The 16,189-nt window shown below is 35.9% G+C and overlaps 1 protein-coding gene across 3 annotated transcripts in view; it reads right to left on the reverse strand.

Annotated features, from left to right (window-relative positions):
* Positions 1-16,189, reverse strand: part of Parp8 (poly (ADP-ribose) polymerase family, member 8) — a 168,743-nt gene that overhangs the window by 42,118 nt on the left and 110,436 nt on the right. For all 3 annotated transcript variants that reach the window (XM_013018605.1, XM_013018604.1, XM_013018603.1), the window contains exons 9-11: positions 11,140-11,200; positions 10,658-10,748; positions 3,401-3,467 (exon numbers count right to left, since the gene is read on the reverse strand). In XM_013018605.1, coding sequence (XP_012874059.1) covers positions 3,401-3,467; positions 10,658-10,748; positions 11,140-11,200 — 219 coding nt within the window. The remainder of the gene's footprint in view (positions 1-3,400; positions 3,468-10,657; positions 10,749-11,139; positions 11,201-16,189) is intronic.

The following is a 16,189-nucleotide window of genomic DNA, read 5'->3' on the forward strand; positions in this document are numbered from 1 at the left end:
ATGTATGAAAAACAAACGAGACGGCTAATTTAGAAATGTGTAAGATTTTTTTATATGCAGCAAGATATCACAGAGTAGATTACCAGGACTTTATTGTGACTCTCATAGTGTTCAAAATGTCTCAGTAGGGCTGGGAAGGTGGCTCAGTAGTAGAGTGCTTGCCTCACATTCATGAGGCCCTGGGTTCAATTCTTCAGCACCACATAAACAGAAAAAGCCAGAAATGGTGCTGTGGCTCATGTGATAGAGTGCTAGCCTTGAGCTGAAGAGCTGAGGGACAGCGCCCAGACCCAGAGTTCAAGCCCCATGACTGACTGAAAAAAAAGTCTAAGTGTTAAAATTAATTAGTATCACTACAGTTTAATTATACAAATGACAGAAAAGAGTTTACAGGTGAATAAAAGACAAAGAGAATTATCAGGGCAACTTCAGGATCAGTAATTTTTGCTTACATGACAAAAACATTCAGAATTATTTTAAGCAAAGACAATTTCTTTTCACTTGATGTTCCGCTTCTGTATTTTCCTTCATGAACAAAAAAGCAGGATAAGGGCTGGGAAGGTGGCTCAGTGGTAGAATGCTTGCCTAGCATGCATGAGGCCCTGGGTTCTATCCTCAGCACCACACATAAGCAGAAAAAGCTGGAAATGGCACTGTGGCTCAGGTGGTAGAGCTCTACCCTTAAGCTGAAGAGCTGAGGGTCAGCGCCCAAGCCCAGAGTTCAGGCGCCACCACCGACAAAACAAAAAAACAAAAAACAAAAACAGTATAAAACTGTAGCACACGTAAAAACATGTACTCTGCAAATCATATCTCTAGCATAGCCCATTCACCTGTAATGTGCTATATTTTAAATTAGGGTATTTTTAAATTATTTTAGTTACTATCACAAAGCAGGAATTTGTTTTATTCTTTATGTCTATAAGATTGCTTCATGGATGTGGCCTGGGAAAGAACTGAGGAATGAGCTCTAGGTTGTGACAGCATGTTTTCTGAAAAAAATATGATGGCTCCTAGAGGATCAAATCTTTCAATTGTTAGTCGAGGAACTGTTACTAAAGTAGGCATAAAATTTTAAAATGAATTATTAGATGTGCAATAAAGTCAACATTTTTATCTTCTAATTTTAAATGGACTTTCTTCTTGTATGTCTCTGGGGAAATAACTTCATAAGACGTAAGCTTCTTATGATTACAAGTGCTGATGTGGAGGAAAGGGAACCCTCACACACTGTTGATGGCCATGTAAATTAATGTATCCACTGTGGAACACAGTGTGGAGTCCCTCACAAAATTAAAAAATAACCATCTTATGATTCAACAATCCTAGGACTAATTATCTATCCAGATTTTAAATTAATCAGCTGAAGAGACCTCTGCCTTCCATGTTTATTGTAGCACCTTTACACAGACAAAAAATAACTCACTCATAGAAACTGAAATAATCTCATTCTCTACAGCACCAAAAGAACTAGGAATCCATAGTGAAACCAGACAGGCACACAAGGACATGTACTACAGGACTTCACTTAGAGACAGAATCTACAAGAGCTGACCTCACTGACTAGTAGACACTGAGGACGGAGGGCAGCATGGGGTTGAGGCAGATAGACTAGACTAGATGATAGGCTAGACTGGTGGGTGGGTACATGTTACAACCAGATAAGCACCATTTTAACCATTCTACAGAAAACACACTCACACACATATACATACATCACATGTATAATATATATAATCTTGTCCATGATAAATACATATAACATCTGTTAACTTCTTAAAAATTGAAAGTTAGAAACTTGACATATTTGCGATCACAGTTACTATCGAGGAGGAGATTGGGAGGACCACGATCTGAGGAGGACAGTCTGAACAAAACGTCAATGGGACTATATCTCAATTATTAAGTCATACACGGTGGTACATGCCTGTGATTCCACCTATACAGGTGGTCACAGGGAGGACAATCAGAGTAAAAAGCCAGGCGGTGGCCAGCCCCTCCCCCGTAAAAGACCCTATCAGTAAAAACAAAGCTGAAGGACTGAAGGGGTGGTTCAAGTGGTAGAGCACCTGAGCAAGAAGCCTTGTATTCATTTCCAGTCATGCAAAATGAAAAAATAAGCACAAGTAAAACTTCTCTCATTTTAACTGGAGCAAATCTCACATCCTATTCAACCATGACTGTAGCTCCTCTAGATTCCTAGGAGAGAATAGCATTTCCTTTGCACAGAAGGCAATCACCAAAGGAGACCATGTGCACAGCATTATAGTTTCCTTTAGGAAAACCAAACAAGTGCTCCATTGGGACTCAGGTTAAAATATGAGTCAGCAGGAAACAACACCCTCATCCCAGGGTTTATTTACTTAACAGAAAAGGTGAAAGTCAGTTCTCAGGTATAGAATTTACCAAGGCCTTTCTTTGTTCAGACGTAATTCCTTTCTTTGCTTTTGTATTTAGTTCTCTCAGTGTTTTTAGCCCCTTTACAGTTTTTCAAATGTATACTTTTATGTTAAATAGACTTAAAATTCAGAAAGGAAATTTTATAGTTGAACAATGAAAGAAAAAAGATTGAATTGACCGGGTAAGATTTTATAATACAGTAGTACACAGAACTCCATTTATCTTTTCCAGATACTTAAAACCTACTATATTTTCTACTTAATATCTACAAATAATGCCAGAGTTTGCCAGAATCCTCATAACTATATTGATGGAACATCACAGGCACTTGTAATATGTTAAGGAATATATTTGCTTGTTCAAATCAATTCTATACATACTGTATTTCTGAAGACCCAAGTCCATCTATAAAAGATCAATTGAGTCACTGAATCAAGATGCAAACAGGAAATTTAAAAGTTTATGTTCAAAATGAATGTTTCAAACATGTAAGTATGAGAAACAGCAATGAAGTTATAGCCCAGGCCCAGTGGCTAGAAACCTCTGGGCTATAAGCAAGCAGCAGTAGGAATAACCAGAATCAGGAGCCTGCAACAGCGACAGTCTGGAGAAGAACAGGAAGCTGGAGCTGAAGGACATCCCGGAGAGGAAATCAAGACAGCAAACACCCTCACCTTCCCCCGGACTGTAGGTCCATACAGATTGGTTGTATTAGAGACAGGCCCTAGGCCTGCACAATCTGCCCTTCCAGTAGTAGGCAGGATGCTGAATGCTAGGGCCGTTATCTAAGGATAACAGTTCAAAGCCAGGAAAGTGTGAAACTCTTATCTCTAATTAATTAACCACGGGAAAAGCTGGAAATAGAGCTATGGCAAGTGGTAGAACACTAGCCTTGGGTAAAAAAAAAAATCTCAGGGACCAGAGTTCAAGTGTCAGTACCTACACAATATAAGTCCATAAATACGCAGAATTAGAATTCAGTGCTCTTCAGCAAACTTACTTTTTCAGCTGATGTCCCAAGCCAAATCGCTCTTTTGTGGAAATCTGAAAGACATCAACAGTGGGCACTGGAAAGGAAACAAAACCATTGTTCAGTACTGACTCAAAATCAATCATCAGCCAGGAATAAGACTGAAGCAGGAGTGTGTATGTGTATGTTCACACTTAAAATATGGAGCACACAATTCACATTGCTATTTAAGGTACACATATATATGGATACGTATATACACATAAAGGACACATAGTGTGTGTGTGTGTGTTCTTGCAAGATATCACCACTGGTCATTATACATTCATTGTAAATATCTGTATAGGAACAACATGTAAAATGATAAAGCAACAGGCAAGCAGCCAGATAGAGGGCAGTTAGGGAATCATTTTAAAAGTAGATAAAGGGATATTTGCATATAAATAGCACTGCTAGAATAAAACACAGGAGATGCTGAGAATAAAATTCAGGAGATTCACCTTCTACTGCATAGCCTTCTTATGTGTTCAAATTTCTACCAGGTGTGTGTTTTCCTTAAATTACTAATGTTTCTTAAAATTATTAGTTACACAAAAGAGTGCTCATCAATTATCATTCACTGGCCAGGAACTAGAGTTGTTAAGAATGAACACTCAAAAGACAGAAGGAGAGATACGGATACCCTTGCCCCATGCAGCCTGCAGTGCAGAGGGAAGACATAAATGACAAACAACTAAGAAAAAGCTGATATCTCTGTATACAAGTACAAGGAGAAAAGAAAACTTAATACCACATTAGGAGACCAGAGTAGAGAAGGACCAAGGCGGGGGCCGTGTAGGATCTCTTGAGCAAAGGGCAAAGAGAGAAGAAAGAATCAAATTGCTAAATGATTTAAGAACTTAGGGTACTAATTGAGGCAAGAGATATAGTGGCTTGGATCAGTGGATGAACATTTTGACTATCTATATTCTGAGAGCGCTAGTGACTATGAGACTAGATTTCAGTTGCAAGAAAGATCAATCAAGAGCAAAACCAGAGTCTTTGAGCACCCAGAAGAGAGGACATTTACCAATTCCTGATATGAGAAAAGACTCTAAGTGGAAGAGATTTGGAGAGAAAAAGAAGCTACTTATCTGATTAAATATTTTATGACCAGTCCTGAAAGAAGTCAGTATTTCTGGAATAGTACCTTAACTAGATGAAAGGGAGGGAAAACTAATAAAAGAAAGTAGGAAAGAAGGGAAAGAAAGGAAGGAAGGAAGGAAGGAAGGAAGGAAGGAAGGAAGGAAGGAAGGAAGGAAGGAAGGAAGGGAGGAAGGGAGGGAGGGAGGGAGGGAGGGAGGGAGGGAAGAAAAATAAACAATCTGTATGAACAGTGAAGACTGAGACAACACTGAGACAACAGATAAGCAGTAAGCATTGTCTTTCTAAATAGGACATTCCCACGTTATACACACTCCATGTCATGGACCAAAATGCAATCTCCAAATTGCCTGTGATGACCATAGCTCAAAGCAATGGGGCATTGGAATCATCAACCAATTAATTTCCTTAGATTTGTTTGATCCTACCTGTCCCAACCCCAGGATTACTGAAATTTTAATGAATAGAACATTCCAACATCTTGGAAGTTCAGGGAACTATTTTTCTTTTAAAGAAGATAAACAAAATGAGATCACATTGTGCTCTAGAATTATAGAAGATAGAATCTTTTCATAGGCAGAAAGAAGCGATTAAGAACAGAAGGCAGAGGAAATTAAAGGAACTTGGCTTACTTTGGGGCAAGGTAGAAAAACCTAAAATACCCTAGAAGAATTACAAACTTTCACTAACGGAGCTGTGAGTTGCATAGAGAAGGGAAAATAAACAAGAAACAGTGATAATTCAGAATATACTTGTTATAAAATTAATAACACAAAACTCAAAACTTCACCACGGCATGTATAACTAGAAATAAGTGTCAGTATCTTATTAAAATAATAAATTTTAGTATATAGTATGTAATTTTAGTATATAGTATGTACAAATTACATACATTGACTGAGTCAAGTAACAAAAAATAAATGCTAAGTGACCCAAAATCTTAAAATACATTGAAAGGACTCTCAAAAAGCTCAGCGATAAAATCCATATTACTGTTCAAATTAATGCAATTAATTAAAACTGATGTATTCAATGTATTAATAAAATGTATTAACTATCAGAGAAACAGTATATGCAATGTATAAGGGAATTTCACTACCTTGGCAATTCTTATTAAAACATTTCAAATTAATTTTATTAATATTTTAACAAATTAATAACCTCTCCAAAACCAGAAATAGTAAGTTGGACAATCAAGTCTGATTAAGCATACAAGTACCTAGGAATAAACTTACCTAAAACTAAGGACCTTTACCAATGAAGGAGGAAAAAAAATACAGAACTGTGAGTGATAAATAAAAGAAGTGTTTCTTATAGCAAAAAAATAAGTATTACTTCTTTAGAAATGCATGTTCTTCCTAAACTTACACCAAATACAACCACATTCCCCCACGGGGTTTGTGTGGAAGGAAGTGAACAGGAACTTCATAGGAAGTTCTACTAGTATTTTTCCATGGTTAAAAATCAAAGGTAAGTTAATCAATTTTCCTTCTTCCTCATGTAATTTTGGTTGGGTAGTAAAGGCTGTCAAGATATGTAGAAATTATTCTAATGCGCCCATCTCCTAAGAGTAAATGTAGAGATTCCAATAATAAGATGATGGGTTTGATTATTAATTAGTAACATTTTCTCATTGAAAACAAGCTGTAATGGAACTCGTATGCCAACAGTTCTAGGATATACACAAGAATCACAACAAATAATGTCTTTGTTTAAAGTCCATTTTCCCTGGCCCAATAAACAATAAACCTTAACTTTAAGTTGAAAGTGGACTACAGCAAGCATTCCTTCAGAGTTTTTTGTTTGTTTTCCTCTTTAGTTTTTTTGTGCTGATCCTAGAGCTTGAACTTGGGGCTTAGGCACTGTACTTGAACTTTTGTATTCAAGGTTAGCACTCTACCACTTGAGCTACAGCTCTACTTTTGGCTTTTTTGGTGGCTAATCAGAGATAAGAGTCTCATGGGCTAGGAAAGCCCATGAGACAGGAAGTTCAGGCTGACTTTGAACCTTAATCGTAAGATTTCACCCTCCAAGTAGCTATGTGAGCCAGCAGCACTCTAGCAAATTCTTAGCCTTTCTGTTCACTGACAGGTTACTAAAAGCTAGCCCTGGCCAAATACTGCCATTCAAATTAGTGTAATTCACATACTTCTGAAACACAGGAATAAATGTTTTTTAAAGGGAACTGTTAAGTAGGTCAGTCTAAATCTTGGATTAGTCACACTTTTTTTTTGCAAGTTCTTTTTACTATAAATGCTAACATTTTTCAAAGATTCAAAAACACCCCGAAAGAAATATTTTCTCACTTCTTCATTTGCTTGCAATAATCAGAATTATGAACTAAGATAAAACCAAGTTATTTTTCTGGAAGGATACTTTATATGTTCCTTTATAGTCCTCCTCCTCTGTTATATATCATTTGCCAATTTAAATATGTTTCCTCAAATTTTCAACAAGAAAAAAAACTTTAGAGAAATTTACTTGTAAAACAACAGTTTAAGTAAATAATGTAGAACGACCCCAACTGAATCAGTGTAATATGGAAATATGAGAAAACCAATGAAAGGACTGAAAATGAAGATAAATGCCATTCCGTGGAAGAAGCTTCTAGCATTTACTACAAATGGAGCAGGCTGAACCCAGCATCCAGAGGAGTCTAAATGGCTGGTTTGAAACTCTACTCAAAGAAGAGAAAGGCAAGGCACCAGAGCCCTGTCTTTGGGGCCTGGCTGTGCAGAAAGTAAAGGTGGGGGCGAGGGGTCTGGCAGAGCCTACACTTCTTGAGCCCTGACCCATCCAGCTCAGGTCCTGTTCAATTGGAGGCAAGCTTTAAGTGAAGATGCAGCAGCAAATCATTTACTAAAGAAATGCTCAAAAGAGAAATCAATAGAGGCATATGGGAATATTCAGAGAGAAGATGAAAAGCCCAGAAAGAGTACAAATTCAGGTAACCTCCCAGCTTCAGGGCTATTCTATGGCGAAGGAAGCATAAATTATACCTTGACAAGTTTGTCTAGCCTTGAGGCATTGTAGGGAGGTCACTGTACTCTATGCACAGAGTCACACCGAAGAAGCTCCAAATACTCATCTGCTCTTCATAGCCTGTGTGTCTGAGGACAATGTACTGAAAGTGTGTGAGACACAGCTACAAGGTGTGTGGGACTAAGAGACAGAAGCACAGGAAAAGGGGTTTAGAGGGTCTGGGTGTGGCCCTTCACAGGTCCCAGATTCACTCTCTAAGGTAGGGAAATTTCCTCTTCTTAATGGAAAACACATCTCTACAGTAACACCCTCATTTCTGAAAGCAGTGCATGCCAACTTCTGCTTGAATTGAAAGCAAAATTCCTTCTGTTAAATGATAAATCTGGGACAGCTGCTGTTAGATGGCTACAAAATGATTGCAAATGATACTGAATAAATGATGTAGAAGTCATTGGTGATCAAAAAAAGTATACTGTGTGATCAGAAGAGTATGAACAAATTAGATATACAAGCAAGATATTAAATTCAAATCCAAATTACAGAAAAACTTCATTTGGAGAGTGAAAACTTAGGTTAGAAAAATTGATGAAACATTTGATATAAAAAATACAAATGATGAACAATGGCAGAAGATAAAAGACACAATCTATCTATACTAGGACTAGCAAGTCAAAATGGTATAAAAATAATTACCATAAAGATTTCTTGAGGCAAATTAAGACCTATACATGCCATGAAAAAATAAATTTGCAAAAAATTATACCAGGAAAAATAAAAATAGTCTCAGGACACACCAAACATAAATACATAAGTACCCAAAAGCAAAACAAATGTCTTTACAAATGAGAAGATGTAGCAATGACTTCATACCCAAGTTAGCAGAAGATGCTCTAACATTTTATCTTCTTTTACAAATTTTACTTGATCAAATTAGCCACATTCATAAAATAATGTCATCTTCAAATATGAAAAATATAATTGTGCAGTTTTCTTAGTTTACACATGATAAATATGTAAATCACCCAACTGATGAAACAAATAGTGGATAGGTTTCGATGCCAAAGAAATAATATTAAACAACAGGACATCTATCTAAATGTAAATTACAATGACTGTTAAATATTTATAAAACTAAGTGCATATGTAAAAAGTATTATTGTGAAGAAAAAAATCTATTTAAAATTCAGGATTATGGAAAAATAAGTAAAGGTGGTAATATGACACATTTTTATCTCACATAAATGGAATCTAAGTGAGTATATACTCAAGTTTACTCCTTCTTCTAAATAGTAAAGCAAAGTTCAGGCCTGACAGTATATTCTACTTCTAACCAACACCAGAATAAAGCGAGACGGGACATTTCAATTCACTAAAGTAAGAAAAAGGGTAGGCATGTAGCCAAAATATAGAGAAACAGCAAAACCAATATGCCTATAGATGGGGATACTGGGCAGGTACCACCCATTGCTTTGTTGATTATTTAATACATTGAAGACACTCATGCAACAAGAGTTAAATGCATAGTTACTTCTGGGACTCAGGGAAACATGGGTAAACAAAACACCAAAATAGTTACAGTTTTTCAATAGGGAAAGATTGTAAGTCATCCCTTTTGGTCATTGTATTTCTACATATTTGAAAAAAATCATAACAAAATATTTAACATTTAGCATGAAAACATATCAGTTTAGTATACATTATTTGTATTAAGAATTAATTACTTAGGGGCTGGGAAGGTGGCTCAGTGGTAGAGCGCTTGCCTTGCATGCCTGAGGCCCTGGGTTCGATTCCCAGCACCACATAAGCAAAAAGAAAAAAGCCAGAAGTGGCGCTGTGACTCAAGTGGTAGAGCGCTAGCCTTGAGCTGAAGAGCTGAGGGACAGCGCCCAGGCCCAGAGTTCAGGCCCCACACCGGACCCCCCCAAAAAAAGAATTAATTACTTATTGATATAAAACATATGAGCCCCAAATAGAAGATAAATAATTTAGAAAATTAGAAGCTGTCTTTTAAAAAAATGATGGATATAGCTTTAGAATGGTCTTGTTTGTCATCATTCATTATGTCGAAAAACGAACTTTACAACTTTGGCCAGGGGTGGGGGGGGGTGGGAAAGGGAAACAAAGGAGGAGGCAACAATGTTTGATAAGAAATGTACTCATTACCTTGCTCATCTAATTGTAACCCCTCTGTATGGTATTTTCACAATAAAAAAACTGTATTAATAATTTTTTTAAAATGATGGATACTTTTCCTCCAGAAAAGCTGAGTAGGTATATACATATACATATACAGATAGATAGATAGATAGATAGATAGATAGATAGATAGATAGATAGATAGATAGATAGATAGATTCCTTGATACTCCCCAACAACAAATGTACAGATACTAGAGTAGCATGTGAATGACTGACTAAAGACAGCCACAGCTTGAGAATGGTTATCTAGGTTCCCATCCCTTGATTCTGGGTGGACTGTTCAATGGTTTTGATGGATATAAACAATGGGAAATCCAATATGCCCTTTCTCTGGAGTTGCCTGTTCTATGGAACAGTTGCTTTTGGATCTTCATAGATTCAGAGGCATAAAGAATTCACATATGAGGGAGTCAATCTAGTGACTCAAGCCCACTGTGGGCCAGGATGACACTTGAATCTATTAGTCATGTTTATATCACATTGATCCTCCAACTTAGACAGGCATTTAAACGCCACCAGCCCCTCTTACTATGTAGCTGAAGAGGCAAAGCCATGGGAGATGCTATGTAAGAAGTGTTCAGCTGAGCCCAGAACAGGAAGATGGTTCTGAAGGTAGGCTAGATTTGCTAGTAATCACAGATGGGATTAATCAGAAAAGAAAGCATTGCCTGTAAGAATAACACTGAATATATTTACTAAACTTCCACTCTAATCGAAGTACTCCTTTAGTGTTCACTGTGATTTTTTTTTTGGCAGAAACATGTTCATTTCTGAAAAGTCATGCAACTAAACATTACATGTTTCTGTTCCCTTCAGTTAAACAAAGAAAGTTAAACTGTCTTTCTTAGGATAAACCCTATTACCATGATATTAGTTAAAGTATTAAGATAAGAAGAATTATAAAACACTCACTCACTTTGCTTACAGCCAAGTAATAACCAAAAAATAGAGAAATAAAACTAACCTGGGCCATTTAAGTACTGTGTAAGGGAACAGTGCAGTCGGACAATTATAGGTTCGGTACGAATTACTTCCCAGGCCACAGCAATCTCCTCCTGTACATACACATATAAAAGATGAGTTAGCCACCTTTCAGAACACAAAATGGAAGAATAACAACAAAAAACCCTTTCTGAAACTTAGGTTAAAGAATGCATGAGTTATGAGGGCTAGATATTACCTCAAAACTCCCTGCTAAAATTCTTTCAGTTTCTGCTTCTATAGGTGAAAGATAAAAATAAAGCTTACAAAACTGAAACATATAATGAAATGCTATTAGTCCATAAACTTCAGAATATATTAAAAGAATCAAGAAAAAGAAACATTGAGAAGTCTTTATTAATCAGTAAGTAATGGACAGGATCATAAGAATATCAAAAAATAAGTTTCTTTCTAGAATTAAAATGTCCTAAAATATACCAGTATATTATAGAAACTAATACTTACATCGAGAAAGCTGACATCAATGTGCAGATCAATGTCTACATCATCAATAGCTCCGTATTCCCTGGAAGTAGAGTTGGACATTGGTTTTTTTTTCATTTTTAAGAGATAGAATATGCTAGTGTATTTTTATTAAAATTTCAGACACATTCTGATTGATCCCTGACTTCCAGGGATGGCTTAGAACTAACAGTAGATGGACATGAATTAATTAAATGTAGCTGTACTGTCATTTTCTGTGACCTATTTATACCATAAGGGCATATTTCTGTCTTTATGCTTATGCATCTGCATACATAAATTCGAGAGTTTCTTGGTTCAGAGCTCCTAATGTTCCAAGTTCCCTGGGGCAATGTCAATGTCCTCATGTGGCTGTTCTCTGAGGAAAAGGAGCTACTACCAGGGACAAGAAAGGGGGTGCTGACTTGAGGAAGCAGTAGGGAAGACACAATGAAATATCTAGGAACCTTTCTTCCATGTTGGAGGTTTAGAAATTGATCCAGGTCCTAAAACAATTAAATAACCCTGTGTTATCCAGGTGGGTAGCTCTAAAAGTCTGACATATCAAACTGAAAAATGAGGAATCACAGTGTACTCCTCATGAAAGGCATTATAAAGATCAACTTTAGTGCAGATCAGGGAGTGCCATGAACCAACATATTTAATAATTTTGACAAGTTTGAATATTCTTCACATACATGTGTCTCCTTTTAGATATTTCTCTAAAATTCTGAAGTCATACATAATATATATGTTAACAGATGAAACTACAGAAATGACTAAAATTAACTTTAATTATGGACAATATCATTGAGTATTCTAAGGGTTCATACATATATGTGATGATTTAGTATGCAGAAAGTCATTTGGGTATCACTTCTCCCTCAGAGAGACAGAGAGAGACAAAGAGACAGAGAGTCAAAGAGACAGAGAGAAAGGCGATTATGTATATATATATATACACACACACACACACATATATGTGTATACACACACACATACACACTGAGGCCCAATCATAAAATAACTTACTGGTTTTTTGCTTTGTGAAAGCTTTTGGCCATTCATACAAATTGATGCAATATTCAAGGCACTTCCATTTTTATTGGAAATCAGGTTAAATATTCATAGATAATCTTATCAGATCCTCATTGTAGCTTTGTGAAGTAGATAATATTATGTCACTTTGCAGATGAGAAAATTGAGAATGTGAAAGTGAAAAATATTTCAAATGGAAAAAATCAGCAGGGAAGACAGGTGTTGGATTCCAGCATATCCAAGTTCAAAACTATGAATACTGTCTTCAAAATGCAAAGTACTCAACAAAAATTTATATGTATTATACATGTAAATAATACAGATAGAACACATAATTTTAACCCATTTTTACTGTTCTGAATAGGAAACATGATTGAATAACTACATAATTGAATTTAGATAATTTAATTACATAACTTAATGAATAAAAAGTTTATCAGTTCATTTTTGTTTTTGATAGCTGTGACCAAACAAGGGCAGTGTAGTATAATAGAATATAATAGATTCTGAATTTCTTTTTCTGTTTACAAAATATGCATTTTTATTTTTTTATTTATTTTTATTTTTATTTTTTGGTCCAGTCGTGGGCCCTGAACTCTGGGCCTGGGTGCTATCCCTCAGCTCTTCAGCTCAAGGCTAGTGCTCTACCACTTGAGCCACGGCGCCACTTCTGGCTTTTTTCTTTTTGCTTATCTGGTGCTGAGGAATCGAACCCAAGGCCTCATGCATGCAAGGCAAGCACTCTACCACAGAGCCACCTTCCCAGCCCCGCATTTTTCTTTTTATGAAACTTTACTTTCAAGTTTTTATATTAATATTTAAAAGATTACAAAGAGAAAAAAGATTAAAATTGTTTACAAAGGAATTAACTTTTTAAAACCATACTAGAACCTCTATATTCTTTGAACAACTGCAAAAATCATTTTAACTGTAACATTAATCCATGCTGAAGGTATGAAAAGAACAGGAACCACACAAATGAGCCATTTCTTCTCTGCCTTTAATTGAGAATGCAACTTCTTTTTATTATTATTATTACTAAAAAAGTGATGAGCAGGGGCATTACTGCAACTTCTTCAAGGAACAATGCTTTATGATTTTCAAGCTACCTACAGTCTCTCTTCCACAGACTCTTCTTTGCTTTCTTTTTTTATTTTCCTTGTTTTTTTGCCACCTTTTATAAGAGCAAAACCTATTTGTAGCTCATGGGCAATTCAAAACAGGGCATCCTACTCAGTGGTTACAGCTTAATGAGCCTAAACAATGATTCAAATGAATCTAAAATGCATTTGGTATGTATTGAACCAATGAGCACAAATGACAAAGAGTATTTATTTGAGAGGTGTTTCTTGCAGATGAAGAATTGTTGACAAGAACCATTACAGGAGTGAATACTAAGAGAATAATAATGAATGCATGCAGAGCATGAAAACTTTTACCTACATCAATACACATAAAAGCAGACACTGGAAACAAATCAACTCAACATCTAATAATAAAGTACTGTTTAAATAAAACATAGCATGTCTGTATGACAATAAAAATTTCTCAATGCTAGTGATGTTGATGAAAAAATATCATCCCCTAGAAGAACTGTCCTAAATACCCACTTCACTGAACAGTTACCAAAAACTCATGGGACATGAAATGGTTGAGGAAAATAGTATTTAAAAGAGTATTAAAGTACATCTATATTAACTATTTAAAATTTAAAATGTTATATGTATAAGACTTAATTAAAATTTGTTTTCCAGAAACAGGTACCTAAACTCTAACTAGAAAAGTAATATAAGGTCATTACACAATACATGCTCAATAGAGAAAGACCCCAGCGGGGCGCTGGTAGCTCACACTTGTAATCCTAACTACTCAGGAGGTTGAGATCTGAGGATTGCAGTTTGAAGCTGAGGTGGGCAGAAAAGTTCCTGTAAGTCTTTTATCTCCAATTAACCACTCAAAAACCAGAAGTGGTACTGTGGCTCAAATAACAGAGTGATTGAGATAAAGAGGCTCAGGGACAGCACCCAGGCCCTGAGTTCAAACCCCACAACGGACAAAAAAATACCCAAAACATAACTTTTAATAGTATTTTTTGAGACAAGGGCTCATGACCATGCTAACTTTGAACTTGAGATCCTCCTGCATCTGACTCCAAAGTGCTGGGACTAGAGGCATGCACTATCACGCTCAGTGAGAGGTCATTTTTTTTGCTTATATTTCAGTCAAATGTCTTCCAAATGTGGTTCTTCTCTTCTATAGTCAATATTTGTCTGTACTGTGGAATAGTCTTCAAAACCATGAATACAAATAATTGTACTTACATAACTACAATTATGGAATATAATAGGGGATAGGAGAGATGAGGAGAATAATGAAAGGGGTAACATTGATCAAGATACAGTGTGTCTAAAAACTGACACACCGATTTGAAACCGCTTTAGATAATGACTTAAGAGGAATGAAAAATTAAAAAATAAATATTTGCTTGCTTTTCATTTTTGATATAACACTGGCAAACAACCATATCTTCACATTTAAAAATCTATGTGCACCTATAATTTCTAGAAATACTGGGTTAAATAAATAGCATGATCTTTGGGATTTTTAGTATATGTTGCTCACTTGTTATTTCAAACGGTTATAACAAGTTGTAATTACAACTGCCGGGTTATACAGTGACCATTATCCATGTCCCAGCCGCCATTTTGCTTCTCTCATCTTCACCAGTTTCATCTGGAAGAATAACTTTTGTTTGAATTCATTTAAACTGTCAAAATTTTGGTTATGTTGAGTGGCAGAGAATGGAATCAGAGACAAACAAATGTACCAGTAAAACTTCATCCACAACCATTTTCCTTCTAACTAGTTTTCAAGGCATATCAAGGTAAGATCATACCTATATATCACATTGTAGAGCTATGACAAGAATGCGATTAACCTGATTAAGACTGTCAAATAAAATTGAAAGTGATCCTATAGGTGATTTTTTAAACACCTTTTTTCTTTTTTCAAAGTTAGTTTCTTTCCAACTTCTAACACTATTAATGTCTGTTTTTGAAAGCACAGGATAAAGTTACAAGTGCTCTTCTTCACTGTGGTGGAGAATTAATACGGAACTTTAAGGAGGCAAAGGCCCCAAAGGTTTACAATTAATTGGATTCTGCAGGTGCATATCTGGAAATAGTTGCATTTCTTTTTGTTTTTCTGCCACACTTGAGAGAACTGACAAATGGCACTTCGTATATGCAAACCATTTCCGTTGTGATGCCCTTTTTATATAATGCCAGTAATTTCATGCTTTCCACTGTGAGAGTACAAAGCGTGATTACAGTTTGTCCAGATGCAGCGGCCCACTCATGGGAACTGCTTCTATATCTGAATAACTTTCAGTAGCCCAAGATCTCATGAATAGTAAATGCACAATCGAGTAAATGTGTGATATATGAACACAACTTGAATTGTGGCTTTGTCCTAAATATAGTATTGGGTTCATAATAACTCAAAAATAATTTAATGGACTGCATTTGTTTATTCACTGCAAAAGGATCACATCAAATTGAACTTGACAATTTTTTAAAAATGACACAGAAATGATCTTATGCAATTTTATCCCTCCAAAATGGATAAAGAACTGCTTGTAAATATCCCTTTCTGATACCTAATGAGACTTTTCAATCTCCAGTGAACTCCCTACTCTTTGAAGACTGTATTTGTTGAAATTAGGTTAATTAAAAAAATTTGGTTCCAATCTTAGCTATGGTAAAAAATGCTGCAAGAAACATAGGTGTGCTGGTAGCTTTAGTATGGTCTTGTTTGTGATCATTTCAGTAAATGCCCAAAGTAGATGAATGGATCAAGAAAATGTGGTATATATACACAATGGAATTCTATGCCTCCATCAGAAAGAATGGCATTGCCCCATTTGTTAGGAAATGGAAAGACCTGGAAAAAATTCTATTAAGTGAAGTAAGCCAGGCCCAAAGAAACATAGGTCCCATGGTTTCCCTTATTTGCA

This window comes from Dipodomys ordii, unplaced genomic scaffold (genome assembly GCF_000151885.1).
Source record: "Dipodomys ordii isolate 6190 unplaced genomic scaffold, Dord_2.0 Scaffold41, whole genome shotgun sequence".
Lineage (NCBI taxonomy): Eukaryota > Metazoa > Chordata > Mammalia > Rodentia > Heteromyidae > Dipodomys > Dipodomys ordii.